The sequence below is a fragment of the Lucilia sericata genome, unplaced genomic scaffold (genome assembly GCF_015586225.1).
Source record: "Lucilia sericata isolate MDLA Ls3-8-SP2 unplaced genomic scaffold, ASM1558622v1 Contig001755F_arrow, whole genome shotgun sequence".
In the NCBI taxonomy this organism is placed as follows: Eukaryota; Metazoa; Arthropoda; class Insecta; order Diptera; family Calliphoridae; genus Lucilia; species Lucilia sericata.
This window is the reverse complement of record NW_023995658.1, coordinates 1-21652: the sequence shown is the minus strand read 5'-3', so window position 1 is coordinate 21652 and position 21652 is coordinate 1. Positions and strand designations below refer to the sequence as shown.

The 21652-nt window shown below is 33.5% G+C and overlaps 4 protein-coding genes across 5 annotated transcripts; 2 read left to right on the top strand and 2 right to left on the bottom strand.

The window, feature by feature from the left end:
* Positions 1–366: 366 nt before the first annotated feature.
* On the bottom strand, positions 367–4612 carry LOC119612604 (adenosine deaminase 2-like). The gene is made up of 3 exons (XM_037968415.1): positions 3403–4612; positions 1299–1481; positions 367–1231 (listed from the first exon to the last, which is right to left on the bottom strand). The coding sequence occupies exons 1-3, from the start codon at positions 4219–4221 to the stop codon at positions 590–592; spliced, it is 1644 nt and encodes a 547-aa protein (XP_037824343.1). The 5' UTR covers positions 4222–4612; the 3' UTR covers positions 367–589.
* Positions 4613–7952: 3340 nt separating this feature from the next.
* Positions 7953–10998, bottom strand: LOC119612605 (adenosine deaminase 2-like). Its single transcript, XM_037968416.1, has 2 exons — positions 9970–10998; positions 7953–8717 (listed from the first exon to the last, which is right to left on the bottom strand). Exons 1-2 carry the CDS (start codon positions 10936–10938, stop codon positions 8091–8093), a joined length of 1596 nt encoding a protein of 531 aa, XP_037824344.1. The 5' UTR covers positions 10939–10998; the 3' UTR covers positions 7953–8090.
* A 1849-nt stretch (positions 10999–12847) lies between these two features.
* Positions 12848–16495, top strand: LOC119612606. The gene is made up of 3 exons (XM_037968417.1): positions 12848–12901; positions 15244–15454; positions 15870–16495. The coding sequence occupies exons 1-3, from the start codon at positions 12848–12850 to the stop codon at positions 16493–16495; spliced, it is 891 nt and encodes a 296-aa protein (XP_037824345.1).
* A 3179-nt stretch (positions 16496–19674) lies between these two features.
* Positions 19675–21614, top strand: LOC119612607. 2 transcript variants are annotated; one of them, XR_005232159.1, is made up of 10 exons: positions 19675–19785; positions 19944–20044; positions 20110–20343; positions 20398–20454; positions 20640–20744; positions 20801–20914; positions 20965–21099; positions 21155–21339; positions 21393–21486; positions 21550–21614. XR_005232159.1 is itself a non-coding variant. In XM_037968418.1 (9 exons), the coding sequence occupies exons 3-8, from the start codon at positions 20260–20262 to the stop codon at positions 21332–21334; spliced, it is 675 nt and encodes a 224-aa protein (XP_037824346.1). In that variant the 5' UTR covers positions 19675–19785; positions 19944–20044; positions 20110–20259; the 3' UTR covers positions 21335–21339; positions 21393–21614. The 2 variants fall into 2 exon arrangements, 1 of the variants encoding a protein (XP_037824346.1); XM_037968418.1 differs by having other exon boundaries at positions 21393–21614.
* The last annotated feature ends 38 nt before the right edge of the window (positions 21615–21652 follow it).

Below are 21652 nucleotides of genomic sequence, written 5' to 3'. Positions count from 1 at the left end.
TGTGTTCGATATAAAAGCGTAGAAAAACTATTATTCAAATAAAAAAGATTTTAAATTTTATTAATAATTTATACATTTATTTGAAGATCTTTGTTGTAAAATAAAAAATAAATTCTTTAATCTTATAAAAAATACGTATATAAAAATTTAAACTTAACAAAATTTTCTCATAAATTAAATCATTAATAAATATATGTATATTACTTCATATTTCCTCACATATTGTTTCAAAAAAATTCTTGTACGTAATACAATTGTTTTTATTAAATCTTATCTAATCTAATTAAAGCAAAACTTAAAGCTAATAAAACCAAAAAAAAAAGGAAATATAAAAATTCAAATAAAAATTGAGGCAAAAACGTGCAATTCCAAATCAATCAAATCCATCAATTAACTACAAGTCATACACAAATTGTAAATATTTATTAATTTATTTAAAATAAATTCCGTTTGGACTTATCAAAAGACTGCTGAAACGCCATAAAAATGTTTACTGTTAAGGTGGTTAATCGGCCATAAATTATGTTTACGAACTAAAATAGAAACCAAAACTGAAGACAGTTAATAAAGCGTACAGCAGGCGTGCTAGTCAATCGATTTTATTGGTGTTCAATCTTATTTGGTCGGCACTATTAGAGGGATTTTTATTTAGCACACTATCTATATAAGAATCCCAGTGTTCTTGCCATTTCTGTATAGCCACCACTTTTTGTTCCGCGCTCATGGAACTATAGTTAATAGAGTTTAAAGCCAATTTCTTGAGTAATCTTAAATCTGAATGTGCTGAAGCTATGCCCAAGAAAGCTATATAAAAATCATGTGATAAAGGTGTAGCCTTCCAGAAAGAAGGATCATCTGAGGATATAACCACTGGATAGTTATCAGCAAAAAAGTAAGAGCAAGGATGATTACGATAATCCGATACTAATTGTAGAACCTGATTAGATATGGGATTAACCTCTACAGCTATATCGCGTTCCTTTAAGATTTGCAACACTAAAGGATGTTTAACTAAAGCAAAACCATGACCAATACGTTTTGTACCCAATAAAATGGCATCTATAAGATTTTCATCTACCGTAGAACCAAACCAATTAGTTTCACCAGCATGAAAATAGAAATCAATATTATCGGGCAGGCTTAATAGTTGAGGTATGAAATCTTTTAGAGGTCGACCCATTTCTTCTTGACCCACCAAATCGAAACCGGCTATTAAATCGGGATATTTTTCCTACATGAATAAAGAAATTTAAATTATCTTTCATTAGTTATTGTTGTTGTTTAAGATTTCTTCTTACCTTCGCTTTCAACAATATGTCTACATATTCCATAAAAGTTTTATTGTCTACATTACGTACGGGTGCATAGATCAATTTTGCTCCTATGAAATCTGGATATTCTTTCATAAATATATCCAAAGTGTGTTTATAGGTATCTACCGTATCAAGTGCAGTGTGCTCGGTACCTTGTAAATCATAAAGCTGTAATTATGAGGAGGTTACTTTAGTAAAGAATTATTTGGGTGATATGACTAAGATGGTTTCCGACCATGGATCTGATTTTGAAATGAAAGTGGGTATGATGTTTAGGATGATTTTTGAATACTTGTCTAATTTTTAAAGATCTGGGATATACATATATTGTGGCTTTGTATATACTCGGTTTGGAACCTAAGACTAAGGAATCTCTGGTAAATCTTAAATCTAATAATTTCTGGATGTTTTGGGGAGAAGTGGTAACGATAACGGTTTAGGCCTTAAGATATAGTCTTTACTCCTGTAAATCTAAAATCTGACTCTGTTAAGATGTTTGAGATAAATGGTACGCGATAATGGGAATAATATTTTAATACTTTTATAAGCTCCTTCTAGATCAACGATGTATACAGTATTATGGTGCTTGGTAACTTAACCGGTCCGCTCTGGTTAAAATTCGACATTGGCGTAACAAATGAACGTTCGTTCGAACCACTCAAATGTTTTATGGACGGCGCTGTGAGGACTCAAAGTAGGGCACCTTCGACATGATCAACCCAATAAAATATTTTAAAATTTTTGGTAATTAGATATAGGTAATGTAGTTATTTCATACATTACTTGGTAATGAGTGGTCGTTATAAATAACATTTATTCATTTTTTTGGAATAGGGTCTGTAGCCAAGTTAATTAGTGGTTCTAGCCTTAGTCGAAGAATAATAAACACAGAAAATAACTCTTAAGACCGATTTAAATCCGGGGAAGTCGGGTATGTATATAAAAACAAAATGCTTTAAATAAGTAGGCGTATGTATTATAAGGACACGCCTACTTTTTTATAGAATATTTCTGCACGTGAATGAAAAATGTGAGTCAATTTTAAGTCGAACAACTTTTTTGTTGAAACTTTTGTCGTTCTAGATTGGCCTAATGCACCACTGTGCAACGGGAACGAACTTTTCTTAGAGGAGTCAAATACTTCATAAAGTTGTAAATATTATCTAAGTTTTGGTTTTCAGTTATAAACTTATTCGAACGTCTAAAAAGTGTTTGTTGGTCTCCAAGAAGTTCGGGTCCTTTAGATTTAGATTTTTAAATGGAATGCGAACAACAAAGGTCCTAAGTGGGCTAACAAAGACATGAAAGTCGTCAGTGTTTTATATACTTAGTTACAAATTCTTATTCGGTTGTTCTATTTCTAAACCTTGATTCACGGTCCAGTTCTTCTTTATATCCTTCAAAATGTCATAAAACTAAAGTTTTCTAAGAAGTGTAAATTACTGGATTGTTTCACTAAGAAAATCGATAGCTGGTCAACAAGAGACCATCACACAGTTCTTTCTGAAAAATTTACTGGGGAATTGAAATTCTACAAAAATTCATAAAACTTTTCCAGCATTTAAAAGAAGCTTTTGGGAAGTACAAATCAGGGGGTTGTTGGTTTTCAAATAATTCTGATAGTTAAGATTTAGGAAATCGGAATTTGGTTAACACGGGCTCAGGGGTCTCAAATCTCTTGGATAAAGGATCTTGGTTTCCAAAGAAATAGAATCATGTCGACTAGGAGTATATGTATACTTAACCGCTACTGGAACAGCAATGTCTCCGTGGTCGGTTGTTCAAGTCGTAGTAATAGTAATAGTTTTGAGGAGGTCCAAGGTAATAAAGTTTGATTTGAATCGAACCAATTCAATCTAAATACCATCAGGAACCTCTACAAATTTAGAAGTTATAGCAATTTTATTACAGGATCTTTCAAAGTCACTTTTTTTAATCCTAGGGTCCTAAAACGTCCATGAAGTGATATACTAATTATAATATAGTTTCCTTAATCACGATCGCATTACCCTTACTCGATCTTATTGTACATCCTTTTTCGTGTTCTAATAACTCTCTAAATTTTGTTACTTTAAGCTCCAATACTTACAATTGGCAACGTAGTACGCAATTCCAAATATTGTACACCATCCGCACGAAACTCTTCTAAAGCATTATAGAAATAATCCGACCAGACGGGGGCATATGTCAATAAACCACCCAAAAGACCAAATATACTCATAAAACGCTCCCAGGCCTCATTGTTATCGACAAATTTCATTGTTGGATACATAGTCAAATGTTCACGCAAATATGTATCAACCTTATCGGCTCCTTGTGAATCCCTCACTTTCGACAACAACTCCCAACTGCAGTTGTTTTCCGCATCTGCTGAAGGTTGCGCGTTAGCAAATAATAAACTGACAGGTCTTTGATCCTCATTCGACTGGCATACCCATAGATTTTCTCGATAAGTAAGTTTTATTATATATTCCGTACTGCATAAAGCGGTATCATGAGCATGTAGTACAGCTCCCTTGGGCAGGCTGGAAATATACTTGAAGAGAGGTGATTCTTTGATTTCATCTAAAACAGCAAACAAATGCTGGGAGGGGGCAAATAAATGCGGCGTTATCAAACCCTCCTCATATTCTTTGGTCTTGACTTCCATTATAATTTGATTGGCTTGTAGCTCTTTTTGATTTAAAATTATATCGGCTCCCAGAGTTTTGGATTCTTCATAACGAAAGAAGATTTCACGCAGAGAATTATAGGCATCGGGTGAAAGTCTGTGTGGAGTTGAGTCTTGATGTTCAACATGTGGTGGTTGTTGTACTAAGTTAGTGGCTCTTATGCTCAGACGGCGGGCCTCACTAAGGGCTAATACTATTAGGAAAGCAATAGTTCTTAAAAACTTAAATGCTTGCATTTTAGAATTTTCTTTTAATTTATTTCACTTTCTTCTTTCCGTTAATTAATTTACACTTTTTCACTTAATTGTTTAGTATTTTATTTAAAAACAAATGTGTTGTGTTCTTGGCGATAGCTTTTCGCCAACTACTTCTTAATCTTTAATCGTAACAGCCTGTCGCCTGCTGTTCGTTCTATACATCACTTTCATTCACAATTTTATACACTGCTTATGTATGGAACTGTATCTGTAAGTACTTCCCCAATATACTCGTACTCACTCAAATACAATATCTCTATGTCTGAGTATTATTTAACTATAGTTTATGATTCTCAAGTACTCAAAAGTGATTTTGTTGATTGTCGTGTGCTTTTTTTGTTGCTTTCTTTCTCTTTATTTAATTTTATCTGCAAAATAAAAAATTTATTTTATTCGAATTAATATTTGTGGGTTTCTTTTAGTTAAGTTCTGTTTAGTTTTATTAGCACAAATTTCTTTATTGTCGATTGTTATTTATAAGTTGTTTTTATTGTGGTGCAAAAAAAAAAAACATTCTTATCACCAACATAGACCATGCAAAAGAGGTGCTAGATGAGGGGTAAAGTGCATTTCTCTAAGGGTTAGTAGTAAATTTGATAAGAATTATTTGTTTAAAATATGATGGTTAGTAAATTTTTTTGATTTTGTTGAACTTTGTTTGAATAATCAGCTGTAAATATAGAAAATTATTTGTAAAAATGCACAGTTACTTTGGGTCATTTTTATTTTCAATTTATTGCTCATGGATTGTTCCAACAATGTTCCCAACAGTTCGAAAAAAATTCTATGTATCCGAAAAGACAGTAATTTCGCTCTAATTCGTCTTTCGTCATGAATGTACTTTTTGTAAACGAGAGTAAAGACAATCGCCACTTTAGTGTACCTTTGTAAGCGAGAACAAATTCTGTAGCCACTTTACAGTCTCCAGGTTAACTAGAGAGTATACACTAAAAAATCAAACCTATGCTAAAATGTTAATTGCAATGCATTGATACCTTTACACTAGCTTTCTGGCAATCTCTTTATAATCTATATAGTAGGGTTCTATAGTTGAAACGAAAAGTCGACTTTTCGACTTTTTTCATTTAGTTAAAAGTCGACTTTTCGACTTTTTGCATTTAATAAAAAGTCGATTTTTCGACTTTTTTCATTTAATTAAAAGTCGACTTTTCGACTATAAGTTTTTTATAAATAGTCGACTTTTCGACTTTTTTTAACTTTTTTCGACTTTTTCCGACTTTTCGATTTTTTTCGAATTTTTTCGACTATTTTTGGACTTTTTTTTCGGGGTTTTCCGACTATTTTAGAGTTTTTGATTTTTTTTCACTTTTTTTAAAATTTTCGACTATTTTTGACTTTTTTCTACAATTTTGGAGTTTTCGACTTTCTCCGACTTTTTGCGACTTTTCGACTTTTTTCGACTTTTTACGACTTTTCGACTTTTTTCGACTTTCTTCGACTTTATTCGACTTTTCGACTTTTTTCAACCTATCGACTTTTTTCTACTTTCAGACTTTTCGACTTTCAGACTTTACGACTTTTATTAACAAAGTCGACTTTTTGACCTTTTTCACAGACGATAGTCGAGTTATCGACTTTTTTGGAACAAAATAGTCGACTTCGACTTTTTTCGACAAAAAGTCGATTGTTCGATGATTCGAAAGTCTATTTATAGAACCCTACTATAAAGTGACATGTTTAAATAGCAAGTCATCTGGGAAGCCAGAGGCTGGATATAATCTACAGAAGTAGTTCTTGACTATCCCGCCGTACTGCTAGGTAGTTATAAAACCGCAAACTTTAAATTGCGTAATGAAAGGAATTGTACATATTTTATTATCACATTTATAATCTGAATTAAAATAAAATTTAATTATATACCTTTTTTTGCATAAAAATATAATCAAGTACGGAAATCAAGATGGCCAAGCCCGATTGAATGGTACCCTAAATCAATATAAACTAATTTTCGATAGTCGAATTGCGTTGCTCAATTATGTATCGAATAAATAATGACGTTATTTAAAAGCGATTCGTTTTAGCGGAAGTAAGGACTTCATTTAATCCAAATCCAATTAAGTCTATTTGAACAGAACAGCTTTAAAACCCGGGGCAATAAAAAGTGTAACGAAAAAATCTTTATGGTCTAGTTATACCCTACTAGTTACTAGTCTACCCTACTAGCTACTAGTCTAGTTATACACTACACTATAATAGGGAGGGTATTAGGCGTTTCTGCAGATGCTGATGACCCAAAAATATTGGTACTACCCACCTTATATCAATCAACTCAGAATCACTTTCTGAGTCGATTAAGCTACATATGTCCGTCTGTCCGTCCGTCTGTCTGTGTGTCCAACCTTGCGCGTACGCTACAGATGCTGATGAATTAAAAATATTGATCCTACACCCACCTTATATCAATCAGCTCAGAATCACTTTCACAGTCGATTAAGTTATGCCCCTCTGGCTGTCCGTCCGTCCTTCAGTCTGTGTGTCCAACATTGTGCGCACGCTCCAGGTCGTAATTTTAAAGATAATTTGATGAAATTTGGCATGTAAGTCTGTTTTGGTCTAAGGACGAACGCTATTGAAAATGGTTGAAATCGGTCAATTATTTCATCTAGCCCCCACACAACCGGACCCTTAGAATAGGGCTTTAGAACCCATAATTATGTTAAATATTCTAGTATTTTAAGAAAACTTGGCAAAACTAAGTCTAAATGATACTGCTGACATTCGTTCATTTGACCCGATCCCCCATACAAAGTCCCCTTCAGAAATTAACTTGAATGTCCACAATTCACTTATAAACACTAGTATCACTATGAAATTTTACACAAATAAATCCCGCCAATATATTTAATTAGGATCGGCCTAATGTTTGTCCTTGCCCCCATTTAACCAGATTTTCCGATTTGGGTCTTTTAGCTCATAACTACGTCAAACTTCGAAAAATCGGCAAGCACCGGACCTTCCGATTTGGGACTACTACCACCTATCCAAAAGTCGTAACACTATATAGTATTTGTCCTTAAGTATACCAGTAGGTTCAGAATCACTTTCTGATTCGATTAAACTATGTCCGTTTTTTTTGTCCATGTAAACCTTGTGTCCATGCTACAGGTCGCAATATTCAAGATCATTTGTTACAATTCAGAACATACTATTTAACACAAGAAACTTAATAAAAAATATCAAAAAAAAACAGAATAAAAAGTAGACTGGAAAAACTTTTTCAGCCAATTAAAAAATTAATGGATTCAATTACAAAATTTAATATAATTTGTATACTTAGGTTTAAAACCATAAGATAATTAAGATAAATAAAAATTGTCTTAAAAAAAGATTAAAGTATTCGACAAGTGAATATGTTTCATAAATTAAGTCGAAAAAAACCAAAAACAAAAACATAAATATTTTATTCTTAGTTATCTTATTTACTACATAAAATATTTCAATTAAGTACTAAATTTGATATGTCATTATTTTTTTTTAAAGATAATCAAACTTTAAATCTAATTGCGTACAACAAATAAGATAAGACTGTACAAACCCCAAAAAAAATTTACGAAAATTCTTTAAATTTAGCTAAAACTAAAATAAACAAAACATCAAAGCCCCCTTCCAGAAAAAATAAACAAAAAATATAAATTCATTAATAGCAAATAAACAAATAACACCTGCTAATTATAGATTTTTAATTAGAAAACAAAAAACGATTGTTTATTATTAATTAATTTCAGTAATAAATTTTCAAATAAACAAATTAACAAAACAACAAAAAGATCTTAAAAATTTAATCCAAAAATATTACATATTCCAAAATTTGCTAATAACTCTAACAATCACAAATTTTCTATCTCCAATTTATTCAATCTCTTATTAACTTCATCAATCCAATGAGACCACAAAAAATTCCATAATTTCCAAACTTCCAGTTTTTTACTCTCTTCTAAACCGCTGTAGTAAATCGAATTGTAAGCCAATTGTTTTAACATTTTCAAATCTCCCTGCTGGGGAGCTATATACATAAAAACCATGTAGAAATCATGAGTCAAAAGATCTGCTTTCCAGTAAAAGGGATAATCGGAACCGATAATTAAGGGTAAATTATAATGGAAAAGTAAAGAGGCTGGATGATCTCTTAAATCGGCTATGTTGTGATTAAATTGATCGGCTATGGGATTTATGATAATTCCCATATTCTTAGAGGCCAATTTGGTAACAAGATATGGGTGTCGCAAGAGAGCCTTGTGGAAAGTAATGCGTTTTGTTCCAAGCACATAGGATTCTAGTATTTCAGCATCCACTTTGCTGTTATGCCAATCGAGGTCTGGCGTTGTGAAATAAAAGTCTAAACGGTTCTGTATTCTTAGTAAACGGGAGGAAAATTCTTTAAGGGGTCTTGCATTTTTCTGCAGAACAGGGTCATTGATCAGATCGATGCCAATTACAAAGTCAGGATAGAAGAACTGCAAAAGAAGTTTTCATTGAAAAATTACAGTTCTAGTTCAGCGTCTTAGTTCAGTTCTGGTTCAGTTCTAGTTCAGTTCTAGTTCAGTTCTAGTTCAGTTCTAGTTCAGTTCTAGTTCAGTTCCAGTTCTTGTTCAGTTCTAGTTCAGTTCTAGTTCAGTTCTAGTTCAGTTCTAGTTCAGTTCTAGTTCAGTTCTAGTTCAGTTCTAGTTCAGTTCTAGTTCAGTCTAGTTCAGTTCTAGTTCAGTTCTAGTTCAGTTCTAGTTCAGTTCTAGTTCAGTTCTAGTTCAGTTCTAGTTCAGTTCTAGTTTCAGTTTCAGGTCAGTTCTAGTTCAGTTCTAGTTCAGTTCTAGTTCATTCTAGTTCAGTTCTAGTTCAGTTCTAGTTCGTTCTAGTTCAGTTTCTAGTTCAGTTCTAGTTCAGTTCTAGTTCAGTTCTAGTTCGTTCTAGGTTCAGTTCTTAGTTCAGTTCTAGTTCAGTTCTAGTTCGTTCTAGTTCAGTTCTAGTTCAGTTCTAGTTCAGTTTCGAGTTCAGTTCTAGATTCAGTTTCTAGTTCAGTTCTAGTTTCTAGTTCATTGGTCTAGATTCAGTCTATTCAGTTCTAGTTCAGTTCTAGTCAGTTCTAGTTCAGTTCTAGTTCATTTCTAGTTCAGTTCTAGTTCAGTTCTAGTTCAGTCTAGTTCAGTTCTAGTTCAGTTCTAGTTCAGTTCTAGTTCAGTTCTAGTTCAGTTCCTAGTCAGTTCTAGTTCAGTTCTAGTTCAGTTCTAGTTCAGTTTCTAGTTCAGTTCTAGTTCAGTTCTAGTTCAGTTCTAGTTCAGTTCTAGTTCAGTTCTAGTTCAGTTCTAGTTCAGTTCTAGTTCAGTTCTAGTTCAGTTCTAGTTCAGTTCTAGTTCAGTTCTAGTTCAGTTCTAGTTCAGTTCTAGTTCAGTTCTAGTTCAGTTCTAGTTCAGTTCTAGTTCAGTTCTTGTTCAGTTCTAGTTCAGTTCTAGTTCAGTACTAGTTCAGTTCTAGTTCAGTTCTAGTTCAGTTCTAGTTCAGTTCTAGTTCAGTTCTAGTTCAGTTCTAGTTCAGTTCTAGTTCAGTTCTAGTTCAGTTCTAGTTCAGTTCTAGTTCAGTTCTAGTTCAGTTCTAGTTCAGTTCTAGGTTCAGTTCTAGTTCAGTTCTAGCTCAGTTATAGTTCAGTTATAGTTCAGCTCTAGTTCGGTTTTAGTTGAGTTCTAGCTCTAGTTCAGACCCTGAAAATGTCCATACCTTTAGCAAAATTGCGTTCTGCAAATCCAAATCAAATTGAGTTTTATTATAATCTATCGTCAATGCATAAATTAACTTGGATCCATACAAATTTCCAGATTGTAGTGACATCTGTCTTGAAGAATTCCTCATAATATCCATTCGCTCCACAATATCTGTATAATAATTGCCCTGCAAATCATACAGTTCTGGCAAACTTGATCTCATTTCCAAATATTGTACATTGTCCATTAAACATTCCAAATAAGTTTGAGCTAAATATTTCCGCCAAACGGGAACAAAAGTAATTAATCCTTGAAGTAATTGCTTAATTTTACCCAGTTTAACTCTAGAGTGTTCGCCTAATGAATTTAATATGAAAGATTTCTTTAATTTCCAATCAATCTCTTTATGACCTTGAACTAGGCGTAAATCTTTTAACAGTTGCCATTGGCATGTAAGATTGAAATAGCCTGCTATTGCAATAGGCTGCTGTAAGGAAAATCTTAAAAATACATAATCCTCGGTCTTAGGATCTATACAAAGCCATAGATCTTTTTCGTAAGTAAGATTTAAAAGAAATCTTGTATTGGCTAAGGCCTCTTCATGGACATGTAAAGCTGCTCCCTTGGGCATTATTTTTAAAATATTATACAGAAGCGATTTCTGTATTATTGGACGCATTTTCATAAAATTTCCATTTAGTTTTCGTAAAGTAACATTATTTTGCCATTTTTCATATTCCTGATTTTTTAATACCATTAATTTTTTATTTAGGTTTTCCTCGTTTTCAGTTAGTTTTATTCTACTTCCAAACTGTAGCCATTTTTCAACCTCGATAATATTTTTTCGCTCATTTTCATAACTTGAATAATGAAGATATGGCAAATTCACGTAACGGCTTTCAATTAAATGTATTAGGAACAAGGTTAGTGTAAAAATTAGTAATACGAAGGCCAACCAAAATTTATAATTACAAAATTGTTGCATTTCTTAAGATTTAACAAAGATTTTGAAACAATTTAAAATCACTTTTGAAAATTTTGTGTTAATAAAATGACAAGTTTTAATCAAAATTTTCGACTACAAACTTTCCGGAAAGCAGGGTATGTAAGAACTTTATTAAATTTATATTTATACCCTACACCACTTTAGTGGGGAGGGTATATTGGATTTGTGCTGATGTTTGTAACATACAAAAATATTCGTCCTAGGCCCACCTTAAAGTATACCAATCGGCTTAGAATCGTTTTCTGAGTCGATTAAGCTATGTCCGTCCGTCCGTCCGTCTGGCTGGCTGGCTGTCCATGTAAACCTTGTGCGCAAGGTACAGGTCGCAATTTTCAAGATAATTGGATGAAATTTGGCACGCACGTTTTTATTTGACCCAAGGACGAAGCCTATTGAAAATGGTTAAAATCGGTCCATTATTTCACCTAGCCCCCATAGAACAGAACCCCCCGAAAAGGGCTTCTGAGCTCATAATTATGTCAAATATACAGATATATCGATAAAATACGGCACAACTAAGTTTTATAGAAGTCTTGATGACCCTGCCAAATTTCATAAAGATCGGGCCCCATTTGACCCTAGCTCCCATACAAAGTCCCCTTCAGAAAATTACTTGAATGTCCCAAATTAACTTATAAACACAAATATCGCGATAAAATTCAGCACAATAAAATATTATGTAAATATAAATATATTCACAAAATTTTATCGGGCTTGGTCCATATTTGCCCCTAGCCCCCATATAAAGCCTCTTTCAGAAAATTAGTTTTTTATCCATAAATTGCTTAAATGTATCGGAACAAGGAAATATTGAAGATAAATGCTTTATTATGAAAAATAAATCACATTTAATATTCATAACTGGTGTAGGGTATCATATGGTCGGCCACGCCCGACTATACTTTCTTACTTGTTTTTTTATTATCGTTGCAGGGTCATAAAATTTCCCTTCTCCAATTTAATCACACATATTTTTTAAGGTCCTATTATTTTAACCAACACTGTAAAGACATCACGTTGTCAGGGTTCGTAGTAACTTTATTAGACAAACCTCAGCAGACAAACGTAACTCTTAATACCAAATGTCCCTAATAAACAAATACTTCCCATTTACTATTTGGCATATTGGAAACAGCAAACACATATTGCAAAATTTAAGAAATTTCCTAAAATCAATAAAAACTTCCTCACCCAGGTAATTTGGCAACAAAAAAATTCCCTAAAAGAGAAAGAGGCAGAAAAAGTATTCAAATTAAAAATGTGAATGAAACCCACAATAAGGATTTGTATTTCGAAATTCTTTGTGTTACAGATGCATTTAATTTTCTAAAACTCTCTGCCACATGCATATTTGCAGCATGCTGCAACCATTACCAACGACAACAACAATAACACAGAAAGATAAAAACCTAGTGTTTCAATACCTAAAAGGCAAGAAAGAGTGAATGTAACATAGGACAAAGAGAAAGAGATGGCAGAGAGTGCAAGGAGGGCTGCATTTTCTAAAAATAACCCAACAAAGCCAAATGATGATAATAATAAAAACACAACAACAAAAACATGTGTTTCAAAACTCAATTTTCAAAATTGAAACTCTGAGCAGAAAAAGATACTTCAAATGTGGAAGATTATGTTGCAATGAAGGGCATGACTGAAACAAAAAAACAACATAAATCGTCTCTTGAACTAGAGAGCAAAAGCAAGTTTTAAGATTTCAAAGTGTCATAAAAAATCATAGAAGGGGGTTGTTTGTGCTGCATCTCAACAAAACATTTGCAACATTTTAGATTAAAACGTGTTTAACACTACAAGAGTAAAGACATCATTTGTATTATAACATTCTTCATAACCAAAGATTAGTTTTCTATTTTCCGATATTGGAAAGATAATGGAAAAAGTTACTAAAAATAAAATTATAACACAAAAGGGTAAATATTATTGTGTAACTAAATAAATATTATTCTCGAAGATTTCAATAAGAAAGTGATTTTAATTAAAAGAAATTAAAAAAAAACTGCGATAAATTATATCTTAATAAATAATTCGTATCTCTTTTACAAAAAGTCTAGTGATATAAAATAAATTAAAAATGCTAACCCTCTAGTTCAGTGCTTGTTCAGTTCTAGTTCAATTCTAGTTCAGTTCTAGTTCAGTTCTAGTTCAGTTCTAGTTCAGTTCTAGTTCAGTTCTAGTTCAGTTCTAGTTCAGTTCTAGTTCAGTTCTAGTTCAGTTCTAGTTCAGTTCTAGTTCAGTTCTAGTTCAGTTCTAGTTCAGTTCAGTTCAGTTCTAGTTCAGTTCTAGTTCAGTTCTAGTTCAGTTCTAGTTCAGTTCTAGTTCAGTTCTAGTTCAGTTCTAGTTCAGTTCTAGTTCAGTTCTAGTTCAGTTCTAGTTCAGTTCTAGTTCAATTCAGTTCTAGTTCAGTTCTAGTTCAGTTCTAGTTCAGTTTAGTTCAGTTCTAGTTCAGTTCTAGTTCAGTTCTAGTTCAGTTCTAGTTCAGTTCTAGTTCAGTTCTAGTTCAGTTCTTCAGTCTTGCAGTTCTAGTTCAGTCTAGTTCAGTTCTAGTTCAGTTCTAGTTCAGTTCTAGTTCAGTTCTAGTTCAGTTCTCGTTCAGTTCTAGTTCAGTTGCTAGTTCAGTTCTATTTCAGTTCTAGTCAGTTCTAGTTCAATTCGTTCAAGTTCAGTTTCTCGTTCAGTTCTAGTCAGTCTTTGTCATTTAGTTCAGTTTAGTTCCGTTCTAGTCAGTTTAGTTCAGTTTAGTTCAGTTCTAGTTCGTTTAGTTCAGTTTCTAGTTCATTCTGTTCAGTTCTAGTTCAGTTCTAGTTCAGTTTAGTCAGTTCTAGTTCAGTTCTAGTTAAGTCTAGTTCAGTTCGAGTCGTTCTAGGTCAGTTCTAGTTCAGTTTATTCAGTTCTAGTTCAGTTTCTAGTTTCAGTTCTAGTTCAGTTCTAGTTCAGTTCTAGTTCAGTTCTAGTTCTAGTTCTAGTTCAGTTCTAGTTCAGTTCTAGTTCAGTTCTAGTTCAGTTCTAGTATTTCTAGTCAGTTCTAGTTCAGTTAGTTCAGTTCTAGTTTCAAGTTCTAGTTCGTCTAGTTCTAGTTCAGTTCTAGTTCAGTTCTTGTTCAGTTCTAGTTCAGTTCTTGTTCAGTTCTAGTTCAGTTCTAGTTCAGTTCTAGTTCAATTCTAGTTCAGTTTTTCTAGTCAGTTCTAGTTCAGTTCTAGTTTAGTTCTAGTTCAGTTCTAGTTCAGTTCTAGTTCATTCTAGTTTTCAGTTCTAGTTCAGTTCTAGTTCAGTTCTAGTTCAGTTCTAGTTCAGTTCTAGTTCAGTTCTAGTTCAGTTCTAGTTCAGTTCTAGTTCAGTTCTAGTTCAGTTCTAGTTCAGTTCTATTCAGTTCTAGTTCAGTTCTAGTTCAGTTCTAGTTCAGTCTAGTTCAGTTCTAGTTCAGTTCTAGTTCAGTTCTAGTTCAGTTCTAGTTCTAGTTCAGTTTCTAGTTCAGTTCTAGTTCAGTTCTAGTTCAGTTCTAGTTCAGTTCTAGTTCAGTTCTAGTTCAGTTCTAGTTCAGTTCTAGTTCAGTTCTAGTTCGTTCTAGTTCAGTTCTAGTTCAGTTCTAGTTCAGTTCTAGTTCAGTTCTAGTTCAGTTCTAGTTCAGTTCTAGTTCAGTTCTCGTTCAGTTCTAGTCATTCTAGTCAGTTCTAGTTCAGTTCTAGTTCAGTTCTAGTTCAGTTCTAGTTCAGTTCTAGTTCAGTTCTCTTCAGTTCTAGTTCAGTTCTAGTTCAGTTCTAGTTCAGTTCTAGTTCAGTTCTAGTTCAGTTTCTAGTTCAGTTCTAGTTCAGTTCTAGTTCAGTTCTAGTTCATTTCTAGTTCAGTTCTAGTTCAGTTCTAGTTCAGTTCTAGTTCAGTTCTAGTTCAGTTCTAGTTCAGTTCTAGTTCAGTTCTAGTTCAGTTCTAGTTCAGTTCTAGTTCAGTTCTAGTTCAGTTCTGTTCAGTTCTAGTTCAGTTCTAGTTCAGTTCTAGTTCAGTTCTAGTTCAGTTCTAGTTCAGTTCTAGTTCAGTTTTAGTTCTTTTAGTTCAGTTCTAGTTCAGTTCTAGTTCAGTTCAGTCCTAGTTCAGTTCTAGTTCAGATCTAGTTAGTCTAGTTCAGTTCTAGTCGTTCTAGTTTAGTCCTAGTTCAGTTCTAGTTCTAATTCAGTCTAACGTCTCTTTTAATCCACTATCTCCAATTTGATTTGATCTTGCTTGAACATTCTCTTTCAGATTATCACTATTAATAATTTAAATTAATTCTTTCAGATTACCTCCCTAGTCAACTTCTTACATCCCGTCGTTCAGCAAAAACCCTTACAAACACGTCTACAAGATTTAAACCACGATTGTTTGAGAGAAATTTTTTCAACATTTAGACTTAGCAGCACAATTTCTTTACTCAAATCATCACAGCAATTTTACGATATAATACTCTACGATATTTGGTATCCCTACTATGATGACATCTTCGATATAAGCAAGATTTGTCCATTATCACACAAACCAAAGATTTTCAAATGGATTTTTTAAGTTTAATATTAAATAATTTTTCCCGAATACAGGGCATAGTTTTAGAAATATTTCAAAAATATATGAATAAATTTAATAACAAAGAATTTCCGCAAATATTAACTTTAAAGATATTAAATACCAAAAATTCGAATACAGATAATAATATATTAGATTTACAACATATTTATAAGTTTCCCTATTTACAGGAATTACAATTAGAAGATATTTGTATAGAATTCTCTTTAAAAGAACATTTGATACCTTTGAAAGTGTTAACTTTAAGAAATGTTACTGTGCTAAATGCTAATGAAGGAGATTTATTAAAAATAATTTTATCTAGCAACTTGGAAAAATTAACTTTACAAACTTTGCCCAGTGAGCATTTTGCTTTCACAACTTTGGCGAGATATCTAAATGTCTGCAGTTGAAAGAATTAACGTTAAGTTCACATTATTTACATGAACCCAGATTATTGGACTATATATTAGACCTACCCTCTTTACAAATCTTGACATTAGAATCCAAGGATAATTTTTATTTCTCCTCCAAAGATCATACCATATTATATGTGATCCTTAAGATATTCTCACAAAATCCTTATAAAGCTATTAGGGGCCTGCAGTTAAATGGAATGCCGGAGAAGATATTTTATCTGTGTCCTTATCTACAAGACATCAAAACACTAAATTGGTTTGTTACCAAAATTTTTCATCGCAAATTAGACGGTTCGGTAGAATGGAAATCGGATGTGCCGCAAGTTATAAAATCGTTTTATGATTTTGTGGTAGATAATGGATGTTTAGAAAACTTGTATGTAAAAGATAATATTTTCCATAAAAAGCGCGTGCTAAAGGATGCGGATTTTGAAGAAAAACTTCAGGAGTTGAGAGAATCGAAGGGGTTTCAAAGACTGAATATTATTAGTAGTTATAAGCAATCCGACGTAAGTAAAATATTTTATGATCTGCCAGAAGGCGGTGTAAGATTCTTTATTGAAAGTAGATAATAATTTAAATAAAATTGTAAAGAAAAGTAGCAAAATTTTTAAAAAAATGTTTTATATTCAAAAGGTAAGGGAACCAACTAAAACAGAACTATAACAGAACTATAACTGAACTAGAACTGAACTAGAACTGAACTAGAACTGAACTAGAACTGAACTAGAACTGAACTAGAACTGAACTAGAACTGAACTAGAACTGAACTAGAACTGACTAGAACTGAACTAAACTGAACTAGAACTGAACTAGAACTGAACTAGAACTGAACTAGAACTGAACTAGAACTGAACTAGAACCTGAACTAGAACTGAACTAGAACTGACTAGAACTGAACTAGAACTGAACTAGAACTGAACTAGAACTGAACTAGAACTGAACGAGAACTGAACTGAACTAGAACTGAACTGAACTGAACTAGAACTGAACTAGAACTGAACTAGAACTGGACTAGAACACTAGAACTGAACTAGAACCTGACTAGAACTGAACTAGAACTGAACTAGAACTGAACTAGAACTGAACTAGAACTGGACTAGAACTGAACTAGAACTGAACTAGAACTGACTAGAACTGAACTAGAACTGAACAGAACTGGAACTAACTGAACTGAACTGAACTGAACTAGAACTGAACTAGAACTGAACTAGAACTGAACTAGAACTGAACTAGAACTGAACTAGAACTGAACTAGAACTGAACTAGAACTGAACTAGAACTGAACTAGAACTGAACTAGAACTGAACTAGAACTGAACTAGAACTGAACTAGAACTGAACTAGAACTGAACTAGAACTGAACTAGAACTGAACTAGAACTGAACTAGAACTGAACTAGAACTGAACTAGAACTGAACTAGAACTGAACTAGAACTGAACTAGAACTGAACTAGAACTGAACTAGAACTGAACTAGAACTGAACTAGAACTGAACTAGAACTGAACTAGAACTGAACTAGAACTGAACTAGAACTGAACTAGAACTGAACTAGAACTGAACTAGAACTGAACTAGAACTGAACTAGAACTGAACTAGAACTGACTAGAACTGAACTAGAACTGAACTAGAACTGAACTAGAACTGAACTAGAACTGAACTAGAACTGAACTAGAACTGAACTAGAACTGAACTAGAACTGAACTAGAACTGAACTAGAACTGAACTAGAACTGAACTAGAACTGAACTAGAACTGAACTAGAACTGAACTAGAACTGAACTAGAACTGAACTAGAACTGAACTAGAACTGAACTAGAACTGAACTAGAACTGAACTAGAACTGAACTAGAACTGAACTAGAACTGAACTAGAACTGAACTAGAACTGAACTAGAACTGAACTAGAACTGAACTAGAACTGAACTAGAACTGAACTAGAACTGAACTAGAACTAGAAACTGAACTAGAACTGAACTAGACTGAACTAGAACTGAACTAGAACTGAACTAGAACTGAACTAGAACTGAACTGAACTAGAACTGAACAGAACTGAACTAGAACTGAACTAGAACTGAACTAGAACTGAACTGAACTGAACAGAACTAGAACTAGAACTAGAACTGAAACAGAACTGAACTAGAACTGAACTGGAACTGAACTAGAACTGAACTAGAACTGAACTAGAACTCTAACTGAACTAGAACTCAACTAGAACTCAACTAGAACTCAACCTAGAACTGAACTAAATAGAACTAAACTTGAACTGAGTTAGGATCCTAGTTTTTATACTTGATACAACCATCTTTGAGCTACTCAAAGGAGCTGAGGACATAAAATAAAAGTAGAAAATGTTTCGCAACACTATAGATTTTCATTTGAAATCCCTAAAAAATAAAATTTTTGAAATTGACATTCTACAACAGAAAGAAATTCTAAAACAAAATTTTTTCAGTTCACTCAAAATTTTTCTACATTTTCCAACAAAATTTTAAATCTGTCTCTAATAAAATCGGATATATACAACTTTTTTTATTTTATACAAATATTAAACATAAAACAACTAAAAACAGTTGGCAATAGAATAAAATTACAACATTTTGGACACCGTAAGAGGAACGGAAAATCTATCATAAGTCAACCTTCGAAAAGTTTAATTTATACATATAAATAAAAGTTTTACAAAAATGTCTGGACATAATCCAAATTATACACAACAATTAAGTGCCAATTGCCCGAGAGGTGCACGAACTTATTCAAGTGCTGGAAGACCATTTACCCCAGCAGATCTAAAACCGTGTCCCTTGGAATCGTCATATGAACGCAGTAATAGAAGTTTATGTTTTCCTAATACTGATGATTCTACGCAAGATATTTGTCCAAATATGGTGGGAATTTAATGTACAATGACTATAATATATTTTTGTAAATTGAAATTTTCCCGTTAAAGTCCAGCAAAGAATATTCTGGCAGAGCCTTTGATCCTTCTCTAGATATATCACGTATTCGAATGGAACGTTCGCAGCAGCCGTTTCAACATAAGCAGGCTAGTCAAAGAGGCTAGTCGTTTAAATTTGGAATATGAAATGGCTAGAAATAAGGAGATAGCTTTGGGACGTTTAAGAGCTGAGCAAGCAGCAGCTTGTCCAAGACCTCCTCTCCACTATGAGAGGCAGGCAACTGCAAGTTGTAAGCCACAATTGGCGGCAAGCGCTAGAGGTAGAGAATTCGACTTAAGAGCGGAAATTCAACGTCAGCTAGCGGAGGCGGTAAGTTTTTTATTAATTGGTACGAAATTTATATCTGTTTTTTTTTTTAATTTTTAAGGAATCGCCTAATGTTTGTATGAAACCCGGACGTGTTAATATAAATAGGGGACGTCCAGTGGATGTGGAATAGGGTAGGTTTTAACAAACAAGGAAAATGCTTTTTGTCATTATTTTTATTGACAGGTTTATGATTATAATATGCAAGCATTGCACTCCAGCTGGCAGAAGCGGTCGAGCTTTGGATCTACAAAGGGACTTGACCTTCCGCCGTTTAAATTTGCCTACTCCCTAAGCAACAGCAACGTGCTACCTCTTGCCCTACACCCGTACAATATAGTTCTCCTAATTCTACTATACAACGTTTGCCTAGAATATGTCCGCGACCATCTCAATCTGTTTGTGTGAGTCCCACACGATCTATTTCACCTTCAGAGGGGACTGTCAGTCCTTATGCAACTCCAATGCATGACCGAACTACCAGATCAGTGACCCCGGTATGTCGACCCTTACGTACACCAGTTTGTCCGGTTGACGAAGAGGCTGTAAATCTCCCTCCAATATTACAAAAACTACAATGACCACTACCACTACAAGGGTAAGATTGTATATTTTTGATGAAAGTAATTAGATTTCATTTTTAAGATTTGAATGATCCATTCTAATCGGATTAAAGGTTTTATGCTATCGTGATTTTAAATGCCATTTTTTAGTAACTTGTAAAATTTCTTAACAATAAAAATCATTCCATTGCAGCCCTTCACTCCCCAGCAACTCCGATTTGTCCGACACCCCAAAAATCACCCAATATAACAACTGAATTGTATGAAGATCAAACGCCTAGACGCAAGGCACGGGTAAGAGAAAATGCCCTTTTCTAACAAACCTAAAATTGTTTAAACTAAATTTAAAAAATTGGTAGAATATTTCTCATATTACTCAAGATAATACTCTTCAATTGGATTCGGGTTATGGACGAACACCAGCCAAAGGTTTTGCACCACAGACACCTTTAAAAACTCCCGGACAACCATCAAATGCAAGTTTCCATAAAACCATAAGCCCTTCGACAATGAGAGACAACATTACCCAAATGGAATCAATGAGGCTTGATGAAAGTATGAATTCAAAAGCTAAAACATTTTTAAACAAAACGGTAATAATATTATCGGATATAACTGAATAAAAATTAAATGATCTATTTTTGAAGCAACCGGTTCCACCACCTCCGCCTCTACCGCCTTCGGATCCTAATAGTACAAACTGCGTAAGTATAAGTCTATATTATAGATATATATAATAAGGCCGTGTCTACTTGTCACACTACAACAAGTGTACTCGTATTACGAGAAACGAATATACTCGAGTTTACTCATCAACTAAAAACTTATACACTCTCCGTACTAGAGACATATTTTATTACTCATAGTATTTGCTATCTTAACTATTTAGCGAGATTTGCAAAGAACTTATCGTTCTGGTGATCAGAGCCCACGTTGTCCAGCTCCCACTATTCCAACGACGAGAAATTTTAACCAATCTAGTTATTATAATAATGTAAGTATATCAATTATGTTAGAAATATTAATTTTAAAACTATATATCTGCTCTAGGGCACTTGTCTTATGGAAGAAGACTATAGATCCCTACCTAACAGAACCTACCCCCGTACAGTGCAAACTCAAAGATCTCAATACTGCCCAGCTCCAACAAATGAGTCATATTATGTAAGTCTATCGTATTATTCAAAATAATATTGTCCTTTTTATCTTTTTAGTACAATGCCTCGCTGTTTGCGGAACCCAGCCAATATCACAAAAGGCAATGTGAATATCCTGACAAGTCGTATATAGATCTTACGGATGAGACACAATATTTAGGTGATGATATGGATATCAGTGGTCAAGATGAAGTAGATCTTTTCAAATTTTATTTTATATATCCTCATAACTAATAATTTTTCTTAGTTATTTTCCCGTTCCGCTTGCCCTGCCAAGCGTGAAGACCCCAGCCAAATGCATTCTTGGCGAATTACTCCTGAGGATCTTACTTGCTGTGAACGCACTGGCTATGAAACATTCCAAAGTCAACAGCCAGATTTAAGTTCCACTATGGTACAGACCTATGCCATCTCAACAAAGTGCTGATTATGGTTAGTTTTGATACCGTTATTCTGCCAAAATATTTCATTTTATACCACCATAGGGTGCTGATTTTGAGGCCACAGAATATCAAGAATTGCCTTCATCTTTGAAACCTCAAGCTCCCACATGTCCTCCTTGTGAACAACCCAAAGCTAGTTTGTTTCGCTGTTTAGCTAAGAAGTTAAGTTCTACTTATGATTTTATTTCCTCTTTGGTAGCACCACAAAAATCAGCAATAACATTGCCAACGGATCAGACAACGGGTCAAGTATTTGATGCAACGGTGAGTTTGAAAATAAAATGGTAACTAAACTACTTTAG